Genomic DNA, 15539 nt, shown 5'->3' with positions numbered 1-15539 from the left:
TAGTTAATGGAATTTTCTTAATAAATATATGACTTTCCAATTTTCAGAGAGTTTTAGTAGGATAAAATATACGCAATTGCATTGAATTTTTCCTTGACTGATTAGGAAAATCAGGCTTAGAGTTTAAATGAGGGATTTAGATAAGCTCTTTTAGCTACTAAGTGTTAGAATGAAGACTCAAGCACAGGAATATCCACCTTAAAAAGTTATTACTTTGAGTCAATACAGCTATCTTTTTAAATTTCTAGTATAAACATTGAGCAATATTAAGGATTTTAGTGTATTGGACCTTAAATAGCAGAGTTTTCCATAATAGAACATTCGTCACTTTTGTTAACTAATTTTTTAGGGAGGAGAGTGAAATAAGTTTTGTAAGTAAATTGTTCACTTGTCCGGTATGACAGCACAGTCTGGATTTATATTTTGATAAAGAAAACTATCCTTTGTGATTATTTTGATCCAACTTGAAAGTTTTTTTTTTTTAGCATACCAAACTAAAGTGGTAAACTTGAATAAATGCCTATTTTCTAAAATGAAAATGGTTATGAATGTATTTAAATTTTTCATTGCTTTCTTCCTTTGAAAAGGCAGAAGAAATTAGAAGTTGCCATGGAAGAAGAAGGATTAGCAGATGAAGAGGTAATGTAAATTACTCATAATAGCTGCACAAAAGCAACCCTTGTGACTTTTCCACTTGATACCGATCATTTTATAGCTTAGATAATATGAATTTTATCATTTGAATATGGGCTTCTTACTTTGTTGACATCCTGGGTATTTTTAGAAGGAGGTACTTTTTTTCTTTTTTTTTTGATTCCAATAAACATATTTAGTGAACGTTATCTACAATGTCTTAGGTGTTTGGAATAAAGTTAGGCTCCAGGAGCAATCAGTGAGCTAATTCTTCTCACGTCTTTTTGTAAAATATCTTTTCCATTTATTTATTTATTTTTACATTTTCCCACATTTACTTTACATGTCAAAAATTTTTTTGCTCATACTCCATAGTTCTTGACAGTTAAACAACTTTCAGAATTTCAGAATACTGAATTTTAAAGATAATGTTCAAAATATTTCTTATAATTTTGTATGATTTTGTTTGTGACTCTATAACAGTAGAGACAGTATGGTTTTAAATATTTTTGAGAAAATATTTACATGTCAACTACTCAAATTGTTGAAAAGCAAATGCCCAGCACGCTAGTCACAGGTAAACCTTCTCAGTTCACCCCTGCCTACCAAGTATTCTGTGATATACCATCTGCTAGCAAAGATCAGTCTCTTTTTCTTCCTTCAAAATCTTTCTTAAGATAATTCTCTGGTGTGGTTGCTCTTTTGCAATCTCTATTGATTATAATGCTGGGCTGGAAAAGGTTATTTTATGTTATAAATTCTTTCATATATCTTTTCTAATCCTCTCTGTCAGGCAGAACTGTTTATGGTGCCAGGCCATCTTTCTAAGAGCTTCTGTTGGCTTGAGATCCACCTTAGTTCCATAGTTTTCTGATTATAATCTGCAGGTATGACATTCTGGTCAGAGCCCTTTCCAATAATGAGTATTTCCAATTCCTTTTTTTTTTTTTTGGAGAGGTTTTTCATTTACTTACTTATTTAATTGTTTTTTTTGGTGGTGTATGTGCTTGCCAGAAAGACAGAGACAGAAAATGAGAAATCACCCCCCAGGAAGGATGGCCATGCCGCAATCCCTTCTCCTCCATTCTCCTCTCAGGATCTTAGGCACGCACGCACACATACCTGGCGTGAGTTCAAGCCACTGGGTATGGGACTCTTACTGCAGTCAACTGCTTGCTAGTCCCACAACATAGCCATTATGCCATCTGCTGGTCCTGAGTATTTCCAATTTCTGATGCAATGCAACAAGCATTATTGAACCTATGCAAATAACCCTAATGCCACAAAATAATAATACTCCCAAATATTTCCAATTCAAGAGGGCTCAGGAAGGAAAAGTGGTTGAAAATTTTTAAAAATAATAATTAAAAATTTAAAGAGAGAGTGTGAGGCAGACAGAGACAGCCAGCCAGAGACAGAGAAAAGATGGAAGTTGCCCTACCTTGTCTGAATATTTCAGGAGTCTAGGAGATAGAGTTTAGAGCACAGCTTCCCTCAAATTTGTTTTTTCATTGTTGTTGCTGTTGTTTTTTGCCATACGGCACGTATGCTTCCACTGTGATTATCAAGCTGCTGGGTTTGGGACAGCCTTGCAGTTGGCCATGTGGGAATCCAGGACCTTAACTGCCACACCACCTGCTGGCCTTATATTTGTTATTTAAAACTACCTTTTTCTAGTGCTGCTACCCTCAGTTAAACTACTATAGTTGGGCTAGCAGGTAGCATAGGAGGAGAAGGCATTGGATCCCACATAACCAACTCTTATGGTTTGAGTCCCAGACCCAGTAGCTTGAAAACCATGCTGGATGTGTGTGTATGCTCAAAATTATGAGAGGAGAATAGAGAAGGGCCTGCAGTGTGGCCATTTTCCCCAGGGGAGAGGTGATTTCTCACTCTCTCTCTCTGTTTTTGTCTCTTTCTCTAGCAAGTTCACACAGCTGATGGCAAAAGTCCAAAAAGAAAAAATTTCTAAAAAGTAAACTACTATGTACTTTACCTGAAGAATAACTGCTCAACTGTTCTTTTTACCTTCCACCCTCAATTTTTCTACATACTGCACCCAGAGTAATCTGTCTGAAATCAGATTTGATCACAGTACTCTTTTGCTTAATACCTTTCTTTTATTTATTTTTTTAAATTCTGGGACCAGCAGTTGGTGGAATAGCTACGTCGCTGGACTCCCATGTAGTTGACCGTGTTTCGAGTCCCAGACCCAGTGGCTGAAACTCACACTGGGCGCGTGTGCGTGCATGCCCAAGATCCCAAGAGGAGAATGGAGGAAAAGGGATTGCAGCATGGCCATCCCCTCTGGGGCGGGGGGTGAGGGAGGTGATTTCTTGCTTTCTTTCTCTCTGTCTCTCTTTCTTTCTGGTGAGCATATGCGCCCTATAGCGAAAACCTCTCAAAAAATAAAAAATAAAAAAAGATAAATTTGGTATAAGCACATGTGCTCACCAGGGAGAAACAGAGAGAGAGAATAAGAGAGCAAGCTGCCAGGTCTGGGATTCAAACCATGGTCCCCATATGGTAATCTAGTGCCTTGGCTGCCATTCCTCCTAGTGGCCCTTGCTTAATACCTTTTATGGCTCTCGAGTGTCCTCCGGATAAAGGCAATGGCATACAAGCCTTTTTGCCAGTTGTCCTCTGCTGATCTCTCTATAGGCCCATCTCTTGTCACCCTGCCCTGATGCTGACAGTGTGGAGTCACATCGATTTCCCTCACTTGCCTGTATACCTTCTCACATGCTACTTCTACCTCTTGGAACTCTTTCCTGCTCCCACCCAATTACCATTATTTTTCAAGAAGTCTTAGATCTCCCGTTAGGCCTCACTTCCTCTGGAAGATGTCCCCTCATCTCTTAAGCACTTCTTCCTACTCTGTGCCATAGCACTGCTCCTTCCAGATCTTTCAAGACTAGACTTTTGTACGAAATCGCCTGCTTTATAAAATATTAGCAAGTAATTAAAATATTTTAAAATAAGTTTATAGCCTGAATCAAATACATCGGTAGATAGAATGCTGTTAGTAGCTTCCCATTTGAAACTGTTGTTCTGCCACAGGAAGTATTAACTACATTTAGAGCTGTTTTCTTCAGTTCTTCTGAATAACTTGTAGAAAATGTGAGATGATTTTGTCCCTAAAAATATTCAGTAGCCTGCAATATCTGCTTATAAAACCTCTAAATTTTCTGTAAAGATATTTTTAATTTCACAAATGCTTATTGTTAGGCCCCATGCTGAGCCCTGGATTATGTCAAATTCCATAATAGACTAACACTCTCAAATGTAATGTAAAATATGTTGGAACTATGTTTATATGGAGTGAATTTTTAAAAATAAAACGACTTTATAAAAATCGTTTGGGATCAACAGTTAGCATAATGGCTATGTTGCTGAACTCCCATGTAGCCGACTGCGGTTCGAGTCCCAGATCCGGTGGCTTAAACTCACGCCGGGCGTGTGTGCGTGCGTGCCCAAGATCCCAAGAGGAGAATGGAGGAGAAGGGATTGCGGCATGGCCATCCCCCCTGGGGGGGTGATTTTTCGCTATCTCTCTGTCTCTGTCTTCTGGTGAGCATACACGCCTTATAGCAAAAACCTCTCCAAAAAAAAAAAATCTTTGGGGGCCAGCAGATGACATGGTGGTTACATTATTGGACTCCCACATGGCTGACTGTGGTTTGAGTCCTGGACCCGGTGGCTTGAAACTCAGGCCGGGCGCCTGTGCATGCATGCCCAAGGTCCTAGGAGGAGAACAGAGAAAATGGGATTGCAGTGTGACCATCCCTCCTGGGTAGTGATTTCTGACTTTCCCTCTCACTATCTCTGTCTCTCTTTCCAGTGAGTCATGCACCTTAAGACAAAACCTCTTTAAAAAAACAATAAGGGGCTGGCAGGTGGTGTGGTGGTTAAGGGTGCTGGACTCTCACATAGCTGACCGTGGTTTGAGTTCCGGACCTAACAGTTTGCTTTCTTACTTTCCTTCTCTCTCTTTCTTTCTCTCACTATGCCTCTCTGGTCAAATTTAAATAAATTAAGTAAATAAATAGATAAATAAAATTAAATAAAATCTAAAAAAAAAAAAATCTTTGTTTTTAAAGTTCCTTCCTTTCTTCCATGAGAAAGAGGTTGAGGTAGCATCCCAGTGCCTTGTCGATGCTGCGCAGTCCACCCTTAGCTTCAGCCAGCCCCAGATCGTGGGCACACGTGTACCCAGCATATACAGGAAGGTCTCTGGGTGTGAACTCAGAATCTTACCATGTAGGTCGCCTCAGAGCATCAGTCTTCATGGCCTTGCTACCATCCAGCCACACTAGTATTTTAATGAGAACTAGTACTCATCCTTAACTAATTTTATCACAGAAAATTATTTGTGAAAACCTTAAACCTTTTTTTTTCCTCACTATAAGGTGTGTGCACTCACCAAAGAGAGGAAAAGTGGGAAATCACTCACCAGTGGGATGGCCACACTGCAGTCTCTTCTCTTCCAATCTCCTCCTGGGATTTTGTGTGTGCATGCATACACGCCCGGTGCAACTTCCAAGCTGCCAGATCTGGGACTCAAACAGCATAGCTGACCAAATGGGATCCAGCACCTTAGCCCCTAGGCCACCTGCGGGCCCAAAAACTTTAAACCATTTGATTTACATGTCAATCTTATATATGGAGATAAAGTTGTTAGCTGCACTTTTTCTTATTTCACAACCTTTGTATATACTGTCTTATTTTTTTAAAAAAAGCAGCAGGCTCCCTACAGATCGAGAGTTTGAGGAACACCACTTAAAGGACCATGGAGAGAGGAAGAGAAGTTTTCAGTTTCATCTCACTTAAGAAAATCCCATCAAACATGGAATAGTATATCTTCTAGTGGAGAATCCCAATGGGCAAGTTCAAGTCACAAAGGATAGCAGTAAAATGTTAAGCTTGTCCATACTTTTTTTTTTTGTCTTGAGAGGAAAGGATCTGATCACATGAAGATGTTACGTGTCTTTCTAGGCTATGTAATGTACACAAGCTGTGAGCACATATGTCAATAGCATGCTTTTTCATTGATTTGGGTTTTTTTTAAACATTAACTTTTTTTTTTTTTTTTGGAGAGATTTTTTTGCTCTAGGGCGTGTGTGCTCGCCAGACAGAGACAGAGAGACAGAAAGTGAGAAATCACCCCCCAGAGGGAATGGTCACGCCGCAATCCCTTCTCCTCCATTCTCCTCTTGGGATCTTGGGCATGCACGCACACACGCCCGGTGTGAGTTTTAAGCCACCGGGTCTGGGACGCGAACCCCAGTCGACTACATGGGAGTCCAGCGATTAGCCATTAGGCTAACTGCTGGTTCCCTACATGAACTTTTTCACCTATCTCTGAACTGCAACACAGATTTTAAGAGTAAAACCATGGAGTAGGTGTGTGTTTTTTCTCATTTTTTAATTTTTATTTTTAAATTTGGTTTAGGGTGAATGTGTTCAGAGAGAGACCTGGGGCAGAGGAGGGAGTGAGAAATCCACCCCTGAAGGGTGGGACAGCCATGTCGCAGACTCCTCTGTTCTCCCTTTGGGATTCTGGGCACACACACACACACGCACCCTATGTGTTTTTCAAGCCACCAGGTCTTGAACTCAAACTGCTCAGTTGGCTATGTGGGATCCAGCTGTCTTAACCTCCATGCCACTGACTGGCCCTACAGAATAGATTTTAAAAAGTAATATAACAATGTTTAGTTGATGCCTATTTTGGTAGAATTATGTATTCCATATACTTGCAATTCTCCCTTTTTGCTGTTGAATGGCTGTCCCCAGTCCTACATAAACATTGTTTACTTGCTGTACTGTGCAACCTAAAATATAATTAATGAACATTACTTCTTTTACTGCCTCTCTGGGCTGTAGATTTTGAGCTTAATTTATGAAACTATGAGATCGTACTTTCCATTCAGATTAGACAAGTCTCTGTAACTACACCCAATTGAAATTCATTTTATCATCCATAAAGAAACAGGATACATTTCAAAATTCTTACATCTATTAATTTATGTCATTAAAACCTTTTTATAATACTGTCTTGAAAGACATGATGTTATAGTGCCACCAAGTGGCACTATGGAAGAATTAAGGTCTTAAAAATGTAAAACCGTATACTTCCTAGAGCTATCTTTAATTTTACTAGTAATTCAGTTTTCTTTTTTTATTATTCAAATGGTCATTTCGAACACCTACTACATTAAAATAAGAGGGTATGTGGCATTGTATTATATAAAAAGCAAAACGTCATCTTCACTGTTGCTCTAGGATCTTTGTTTATAATTATATAAAAGAAATTTTAGCTGCATTAAAGTGATACTTATATGAGAAAAATTACATCAGTTTTCATGATTAAATGTTTTCTTTTAAATTTATTACTATTGTTATAATTTGTTACAGGGCATGTATGCTCACCAGAGAGAGTCAGTGAGAGAGAGAGAAAGTGATGAAACAAGTTGCCAGGTCCAGACGTGGGCCAGGTGGGCATCTAGCACCTTAATCTCCGTGCTACCTACTGGCCCCATTAAATGTGTTTTTTAAACTAGTGCATAGTCTCTAGATAAAGATAGCATGTAGTAATGGTTATTACATCTTTATATAGTTGCTTAGTTCCCTTTACTGTGCTCGCCAGAAAGGCAGAGAGACAGACAGAGAGACAGAAAGCAAGAAATCCATGTCGCAATTCCATTTCCTCCATTCTCCTTTCGGGATCTTGGACACATACACACATGCACCCGGCCTGAGTTTAAGCCACTGGGACCACGATTTGAACTGCGGTCGACTACATGGGAGTCCAGTGACATAGCCACTACACCATCTGCTGGTCCCCCCTTCCTGCCATCTTACCCCAGAAGTATATCTTTAATTATTGCTTGCTTACTTTTTCTATATTGCCACTGTGTTTTATTATTAATATTTAACATGGAAAAGGGCATTAGGCAAGCTTTTTAAAAATTGTGTGTTTGGGGACCAGCAGTTGGCGTAATGTCTATGTTGCTGGACTTCCATGTAGTCAGCCACAGTTCAAGTCCTGGACCTGGTGGCTCAAACACATCAGGCACGTGAGCGTGCGTGCCCAAGATCCCGAGAGGAGAATGGAGGAGAAGGGATTGCAGCGTGGCCATCTCCCCTGGGGGGTGATTTCTTGCTTTCTGTCTGTCTCTCTTTCTGGCAAGTATATGCGCCCTATAGCAAAAACCTCTCCAAAACATAAATAAATAAAAATAAAATTTGTGTATTTGACCTTTATCATCATACAGGCATAATTTCCACCCTTGATGTGTCTGAATGTATCCCTCATTTAGCTGTTTGAAGACACAGTGTCCTGATTATATCATCTTAGAGTCACCTTGTTAGAAGTATTAGAATGCCATTGCTTTGCTGATACATATTTATATATTTGTAATTAATAGTTCACTTCTTTTTAAAACAGAAATCTCCCCCCATGACCTGCAGGTGGCATAGTAGTTAAGGACACTGGACTCGCACATGGCTGACCACGGTTCAAGACCCAGACCTGGCGGCTTGCTTTCTCTCTCTCTCTCTTGTTCTCTTTCTTTCTCTTTGTCTCACTCTCTTGCTGGTCAAATTAAAATAAATAAATAAATAAATAAATAAATAAATAAATAAATAAATAAAGTTAAAGTAATTCTTTAAAAAAAAAGTTAAAAAAAAAAAACAATATAACAGAAACCTTGAATAGAAGGCGCTGTTAAGCATCACACCGTGAGCTGCTTCTGAGCTGTTAGGGTCATATGATTGGTTTCTGCTTCTGAACTGAACCAATGAAAGTTTGATAGCGTTCACCTGAAGATAAACAGGAGTTCAGTTTTTTTTTTTGGAGAGGTTTTCGCTATAGGGCGCGTGCGCTCGCCAGACAGACAGAGAGAGACATAGAGACAGAAAGCGAGAAATCACCCCCCAGGGGGGATGGTCACGCCGCAATCCCTTCTCCTCCATTCTCCTCTCGGGATCTTGGGCACGCACGCACACGCGCCCAGCGTGAGATTTAAGCCACCGGGTCCGAGACGCGAACCGCGGTCAACTACGTGGGAGTCCAGCGACATAGCCATTACGCTAACTGCTGGTTCCCAGGAGTTCAGTTTTTTCAATTCTTTTGTTTACTTTCTACTCCATGTTACCTAAACTAGGAATTACCTATGTCAAAAAGCAGAATTTTGTTTGGTGAGGGAAAAAAAATGAAGTTTAGAGCAGTAAAACAGATGAATGTTATAACTCTTACCTTCTGGTATTTCATAGTGTTGCTGATTAATGGTAGTTATTTTTGTGATCTTTGTAGAGTCAATTATGAAATTACTGACTTGCATTTTTTTAAAGAATTATTTTATTTAACTTTATTTATTCATTTTTATTTATTTTAATTTGACCAGAGAGGGACAGACAGAGAGAGAAAGCTGCCCAGTTCAGGACTTGAACCACAGTCGGCCATGTGAGAGAACAGCACCCTTAACCACCACACCACCTGCCAGCCCCCTGACTTGCATATTTTAATGACCTTGTAATTTTGGTTTTTATCATTTCTTACATTCTGAAAGTTTATGCCAAGTCTCAAGCTGTTTATTAAAATTTGCCCAAGAATAAATTCTACTGTAAGTTAATCTCTGTGGAAATACTGCCATTATATTATTTTGGTGTCACAAGTCTTATTAGTCATGACAGAGCAGCCTGGAAATTAGGGAATTGAAGCAAAGTAGATTTTAGGGCAATTAAAGTCAGTATTAGAATACAATTAGTATTTCCTAAAGCTTATTTTTTGTTAATAAATTAACATACAGATAAAAGAATAAGTTGTGTGTGTGTGAGATAGACTAGTTAAGCTGAAATATTTAATGGGTTCCATCTCAAGACTTAGACCGTTTTATCCATTCTGTGCTTAATAAAGACTTGACCTAGGCCAGTAGGTGCATGGAGGTTAAGGCAGCTAGATCTCACAGGTCAACTCTGTGGTTTGAGTCCCAGATCTGGCAGCTTGAAAATTCACACCAGGCACATATGTGTGCCTAAAATCCCAAGAGGAGAAGAAATTGTAGTGGCTGTTGTCCCCAGAGGGGTGATTTCTCACTTTTCTTCACTCTCTGTTTCTGTCTCTCTCTTGTGAGCACATGTACCCTTTAACAAAAACTGAAAGAAAAATAAAAAGAAAGACTTAGGTAAATAAATTATGGCACTGGTAATCTTTTTTTTTATTTGGAGAGGTTTTCGCTAAAGGGCACGTGCGCTCACCAGACAGAGACAGAGAGACAGAAAGCGAGAAATCACCCCCCAGGGTGGATGGCCACGCTGCAATCCCTTCTCCTCCATTCTTCTCTCGGGATCTTGGGCACGCACGCACACACACCCAGCGTGAGTTTTAAGCCACCGGGTCCGGGATGCGAACCATGGTCGATTACGTGGGAGTCCAGCAACATAGCCGTTATGCTAACTGCTGGGCCCATAGCACTGGTAATCTTTAAGGTACCTTACCCCGATTTTTTTTTTAATTTGCTATAGGGCATGTATGCTCACTGGAGAGAGAGACACAGAAAGCGAGTACCCCACAGGGGAAATGGCCATGCTGCAATCCCTTCCCCTACATTGTCCTCTCAGGATTTCAAGCATACACACACGTTCTGGTGCCCACTCTTGGCTTTCTGGTCCCTGGTCCAGGGGTTGAACTGTATAACCATGTGGGACCCAGACGCCTTAACCACCATCCTACCAGTTGGCCTGCTTATCCCTATTTTATGTGTGTCGTCTTTCAATATTACAAATTCCTTTAAAACAAAATTGTCTTTTTTTTTTTTTTTTAAATAGAAAAAGTTACGCCGATCACAACATGCTCGCAAAGAAACAGAGTTCTTACGTCTCAAGAGGACCAGACTTGGCTTGGATGATTTTGAGTCTCTGAAAGTTATAGGAAGAGGAGCTTTTGGAGAGGTATGCTGCTTTTTAAAAGTCACTGCTGTTGAAAATAGGTATCTTCAGATAATTTAAAATATGTTTTAAAAGACAGCTTCTTAAATACCGAGTGGCTGTCGAACAATTTTAGGTATATATTTTTATATTCTAGGTGCGGCTGGTCCAGAAGAAAGATACAGGTCACATCTATGCAATGAAGATATTGAGAAAGGCTGATATGCTTGAAAAAGAGCAGGTAAGGGTTCTTTCACACACGTAAAGGAGCATCCACTGGCCCAGCCGCAGGGGTGTGCATTGCTATGGTGCTATGTTCGATAGGTGGGGACCACATGGGAGACCCGGGTTTGATTCTTAGTCCAATATGATGGTCTGATGCAGTGATAATGCTTCTGTAATTCCAGCTGCTCAGGGTGGTTGAAGCAAGATCACGAGCTCAAGGCTCTATGTAGCCTGGGCAACATAGTGAGACTCTAAAGAAGAGCAGGTTTAGTGGCTTATGCCTACAGTCCTGGCTGGAAGACGGGCAGGAAGATGGGAAGATAGACACATGGCAAGACCTCTAAAAAAAAAAAAAAAAACTATTGGCTAGGTATTAGAATGTGTATTTATACTGGAATTTAAAATAATAAATCTTCAAATCTTACTATTTAATCTTTAATTTTTTAAAAGCTTATTTTAGGGACCAGTAGATGGTTTAATGGTTATGTTTCTGGACTCCCACATGGCAAATTACGATTTGAGTCCCAGACCCAGAGGCTTGAAACTCACGCCAGGCATGTGTGTGTATGTACCCAAAACCCTGAGAGGAGAATGGAAGAAAAGGAATTATGGTGTGGCCATCCCTCCTGGGGGTTGATTTCTGGCCTTTTTCTCTATCTCTGTCTCTTCAGCACACTTCCTCTAGCAAAAATCTCTCTTTAAAAAAAAAGGCTTTAGTGTTTATAATTTCCTGTATTTAAAATTTCTTCCAAATATAGAATCTACATATTAGACTACTCAGGCTAAGTAACACAGGTTGTGTGGTTCAAACAACAGTAAAAACAACAGTAACTTATTTTCTCATAGTTTTGGAGGTTGTAAATTTGTTTTTTAGAATTATTTAATTTTATTACTACCATTTTTTAATTTGCCATAGGGCATGTACACACTCTCACCCCAAAAAAAGGGAAAGTGAGAAAGTAAGCCATCCCGTCTGGGGTTCAAACTGTGGTTGGCCATGTGTCAGTCTAGCACCTCAACCACCACACTACCTGTTGGCCCCTAGGTGTATGTGTGTGTGTGTGTATATATATTTTTTAAATAGAGGTTTTTGACTTTGGGTGTGTGCGCTCACTAGAGAGAGTCAGAGATAGTGAGAGGGAAAGTGAGAAATTACCCTCCAGGGAGGATTGCCAAGCTGCAATCCCTTTTCCTCCATTCTCCTCCTGGGATCTTGGGAACGCACACACAGGTGCCTGGAGTGAGTTTCAAGACTCCAGTTCTGGGATTCGAACCATGGTCAGCCAATGTAGGAGTCCAGCGATGTAACCTCTTCACCATTTGTTGGCCCCCAAATGTGATTATTTTAAGTGAGTCACATTTTAGTGTCATGGAATGGTTTACAAATATGTATTCTCATGTACTTTGGGCCAGAGTTAATGGTGCACACTGAAGATAGTAAAAGCATGAAATCAAATCTTATTTGTATTTAATCTTTGAAGAATATGTGTGTGTGTGTGTGTGTGTGTGTGTGTGTGTGTGTATTATCATGCAAATGCACCTGAAAGCTGACCAGTTATATCAACCCTACACTTAATTTAATTCATAATTTTTCCCATTTATAAAAATTTCACAAAATAATATCTAGTAATTATGTGTCTAACAACTTGATAGGAAAATCCTAGAAAGTTACACTGATTTACTGTGGCTAATGTTTATAGCTATTCTAGAGGGTTTTTCTGTTCTTTTTAAAATTTTGCTATGGGCCATGTGTGCTCACCAGAGAAACACACAGAATGAGAGAGAGTGAGAAATCAGCCCCCCAGGGGGAAAGATCATGCTGCAATCCCTTCTCTTGGGAATTTTGGGCATGCATGCACACGTGCCCTGAATGTTTTCCAAGCCACTGGGTTTGGGACTTGAACCTCACAGTCGGCCATGCGGGATCCAGCCACCACTATACCACTGAGCTGTCATAATACTATAGAGATTTGATAGTTTAGCAATAACTTAACATAAAGTTATTATAAACATTCCCACTTCTTATAAAACAAGTAAATATGGCCTGGCCTTGGTGGTGCAACAGTAATGCCATGCTCTCCAGTGCTAGAAGCCATATGGAAGATTGGGAACTCATTCCTTGGTTGACTCATGTAAATCAGGTGGACACGTGTGTACCTGTGATCCTGGCTGGCTGTGAAAGACTCGGGGGACAACGTTGCTGTGAGACCCTGTTAGGATGTTTCCTTCTCTTTCTCATGCAATCAGTCAATTAACAAACAAACTTAAAAAAAGATTGAGCTGTGTCCTTTGTTTTACAGTTGAACAGAGCTTGCTGTTATAAGCAAAGCTTACTTCATCATAGCAATCTATAGGACATTGCTTACTACTACTGACTTTTTTATTTTTTTTAGAAGTTTTCGCTATAGGGCGCGTGCGCTCGCCAGACTGAGACATAGAGACAGAAAGCAAGAAATCACCCCCCGGGGGGATGGTCACACCGCAATCCCTTCTCCATTCTCCTCTTGGGATCTTGGGCACGCATGCACACGCGCCCAGCATGAGTTTTAAGCCACCGGGTCCGGGACGCGAACCGCGGTCGACTATGTGGGAGTCCAGTGACATAGCCATTACGCTAACTGCTGGTTCCCACTACTACTGACTTTTAAAGTCAGGCTAATATTCTAATATTTATATGACAAGGCCAGGATCCTTGGCTGGGCGGAGATTTTGGTTAGGAAGTTTTAAACAAATCATTGCCCTACCTTGAAAGTCTCAGTTTCCCATAATACACCTGTTGATCTCACCTTTTGAGGCCTAAAGATATAAGCTAAAATAAACTGATTCCTGAGGTTCTCCCTATCTACTGAGAATATGAACATACATGTATGTTTCAAATCTTTTCTAAAATTCAAGCCTGTCTTCTGCTGTTATGGATGGTTAATTGTAAGATGAAAGCTTGAGAAGTGTGTAATATGTTACAATTATTTTTTTCCAAATATATTTGTCTAGGTGGCTCATATCCGAGCAGAAAGAGATATTTTGGTTGAAGCAGATGGTGCCTGGGTGGTGAAGATGTTTTATAGTTTTCAGGATAAGAGGAACCTTTATCTAATCATGGAATTTCTTCCTGGAGGTAAAAGCAAACATTATAGCAACGACAAGTGGACACAAACATGTCTTTATATATGATAATAATTTTATTTGATACAGTCACTTTTATACTCCTAGCTCTGAGATTTTACATAGTCAATTTTTTCAAAAATTACTTCCATAATACTCATTCTGACCACAAATGATAAAGTATTGAAATACTAGCATTCTGGGTCCACTGTATATAATTAGAGTGTTGTAAGACTAGAATTAGGAAAAAGAAGACAACCCAATGGGCAATTACACAGAATAGGTAATGGGGTACACAGAGTAAGATAATATACAGAATGGGATAGTGCATGAAAGAGAAACTGGCTAGTCCATAAGTATATAGGAAAATGTTCTACTTCACTGTTACTCAGGGAGATGCAAATAAAATAAGGAGATAGCCATCTCCTATTCATCTGATTAACAAATATATTCAAGTCTGATATTACTGTACTGCCGAGGTTGTGGGAGAAAATGGCCTTTTGTAAACTGTTCCCTAACGTTTACAAAGGGCAGTACAGAGAGGTTCAGGGACACTAAGAATGCGTGTGTCCTGTGATCCAGCACTTTCACCACCAGATGTGTCCTCCAGAGAGTCTCTCTAACAAGAGACCTGTAAAACAATGTGCGTTGCAACATTGTCATAATAGTGAAAAATTGGATGCAATATGAATTATTCACCAGCAGAATGGATAATAAAATCCAGCATAATTATATGGTGAGATATTTTATAGTCATTAGAAGTCATAGGCTCTATCTGATTCAAGAATAAGGTCTCAGAAGCACAGTGAATAAAGCATGATGTAGAATTGCACGTACTGTTTGATACTCATGTAATTTTTAAAACAGAGAAGACCATAATTCATAGATTAATAGATGTATATGAAAACATATTTATAAATAAGCTAGGAAGATACACACCAAATGAAATCATGATAGTTGTTCAGCAAAGAGGAAAAGGGAACAGAGTGGAATAGAGAATAGAGAACACCTATGCATGTTACATATTTATTTATTTATTTATCTTAAATGAATTATTTTATTTGATTGTTTTATTTATTTTTTATTTTTTTGGAGAGATTTTTGCCATAGGGCACATGCACTCGCCAGAGAGACAAAGAGACAGAAAGCGAGAAATCACCCCACAGGGGGGATGGCCACGCTGCAATCCCTTCTCCTCCATTCTCCTCTCAGGATCTTGGGCACGCACGCACATGCGTCCAGCATGAGTTTAAGCTGCCAGGTCGGGACTCGAACTATTGTTGACTACATGGGAGTCCAGTGACATAGCCATTACACTAAATGCTGGTCCCTGTTTGTTGTTTTAATTTGACCAGAGAGGAGCAGAGAGAGAAAGTGAGAAAGCAAGCTACCAGTTCCAGGACTCAAACTATGGTCAGCCATGTGGGAGTCCAGCCCCTTTAACCACCACACCACCTGCTGCCCCCTATTTTTTAATAAAAGACTCAGAGCATATATAAAAAAAAAATGTTATTAGTTGCCAAGTTTACACTATGTTGTAAAGTGTACCAGTATTCATAATAGTTAAAACAACTTAACCATTTGCTTTTTTTTTTAATTGCCAGAGGGTGTGTATGTGCTTGGCAGAGACACAGAGAAAGAGAAGGAGA

At 39.7% G+C, this 15539-nt stretch overlaps 1 protein-coding gene across 3 annotated transcripts in view; it reads left to right on the top strand.

Moving 5' to 3' along the window:
* Positions 1-15539, top strand: part of STK38L (serine/threonine kinase 38 like) — a 106248-nt gene that overhangs the window by 74640 nt on the left and 16069 nt on the right. For all 3 annotated transcript variants that reach the window (XM_014587209.2, XM_014587210.2, XM_014587215.2), the window contains exons 3-6: positions 588-639; positions 10465-10587; positions 10721-10804; positions 13780-13903. In XM_014587209.2, coding sequence (XP_014442695.1) covers positions 588-639; positions 10465-10587; positions 10721-10804; positions 13780-13903 — 383 coding nt within the window. The remainder of the gene's footprint in view (positions 1-587; positions 640-10464; positions 10588-10720; positions 10805-13779; positions 13904-15539) is intronic.

The sequence above is a fragment of the Tupaia chinensis genome, unplaced genomic scaffold (assembly GCF_000334495.1).
Source record: "Tupaia chinensis unplaced genomic scaffold, TupChi_1.0 Scaffold000028_1, whole genome shotgun sequence".
Classification (NCBI taxonomy): domain Eukaryota; kingdom Metazoa; phylum Chordata; class Mammalia; order Scandentia; family Tupaiidae; genus Tupaia; species Tupaia belangeri.
The sequence above is the reverse complement of the archived record's forward strand: the minus strand, read 5'-3'. Positions and strand labels throughout refer to the sequence as shown.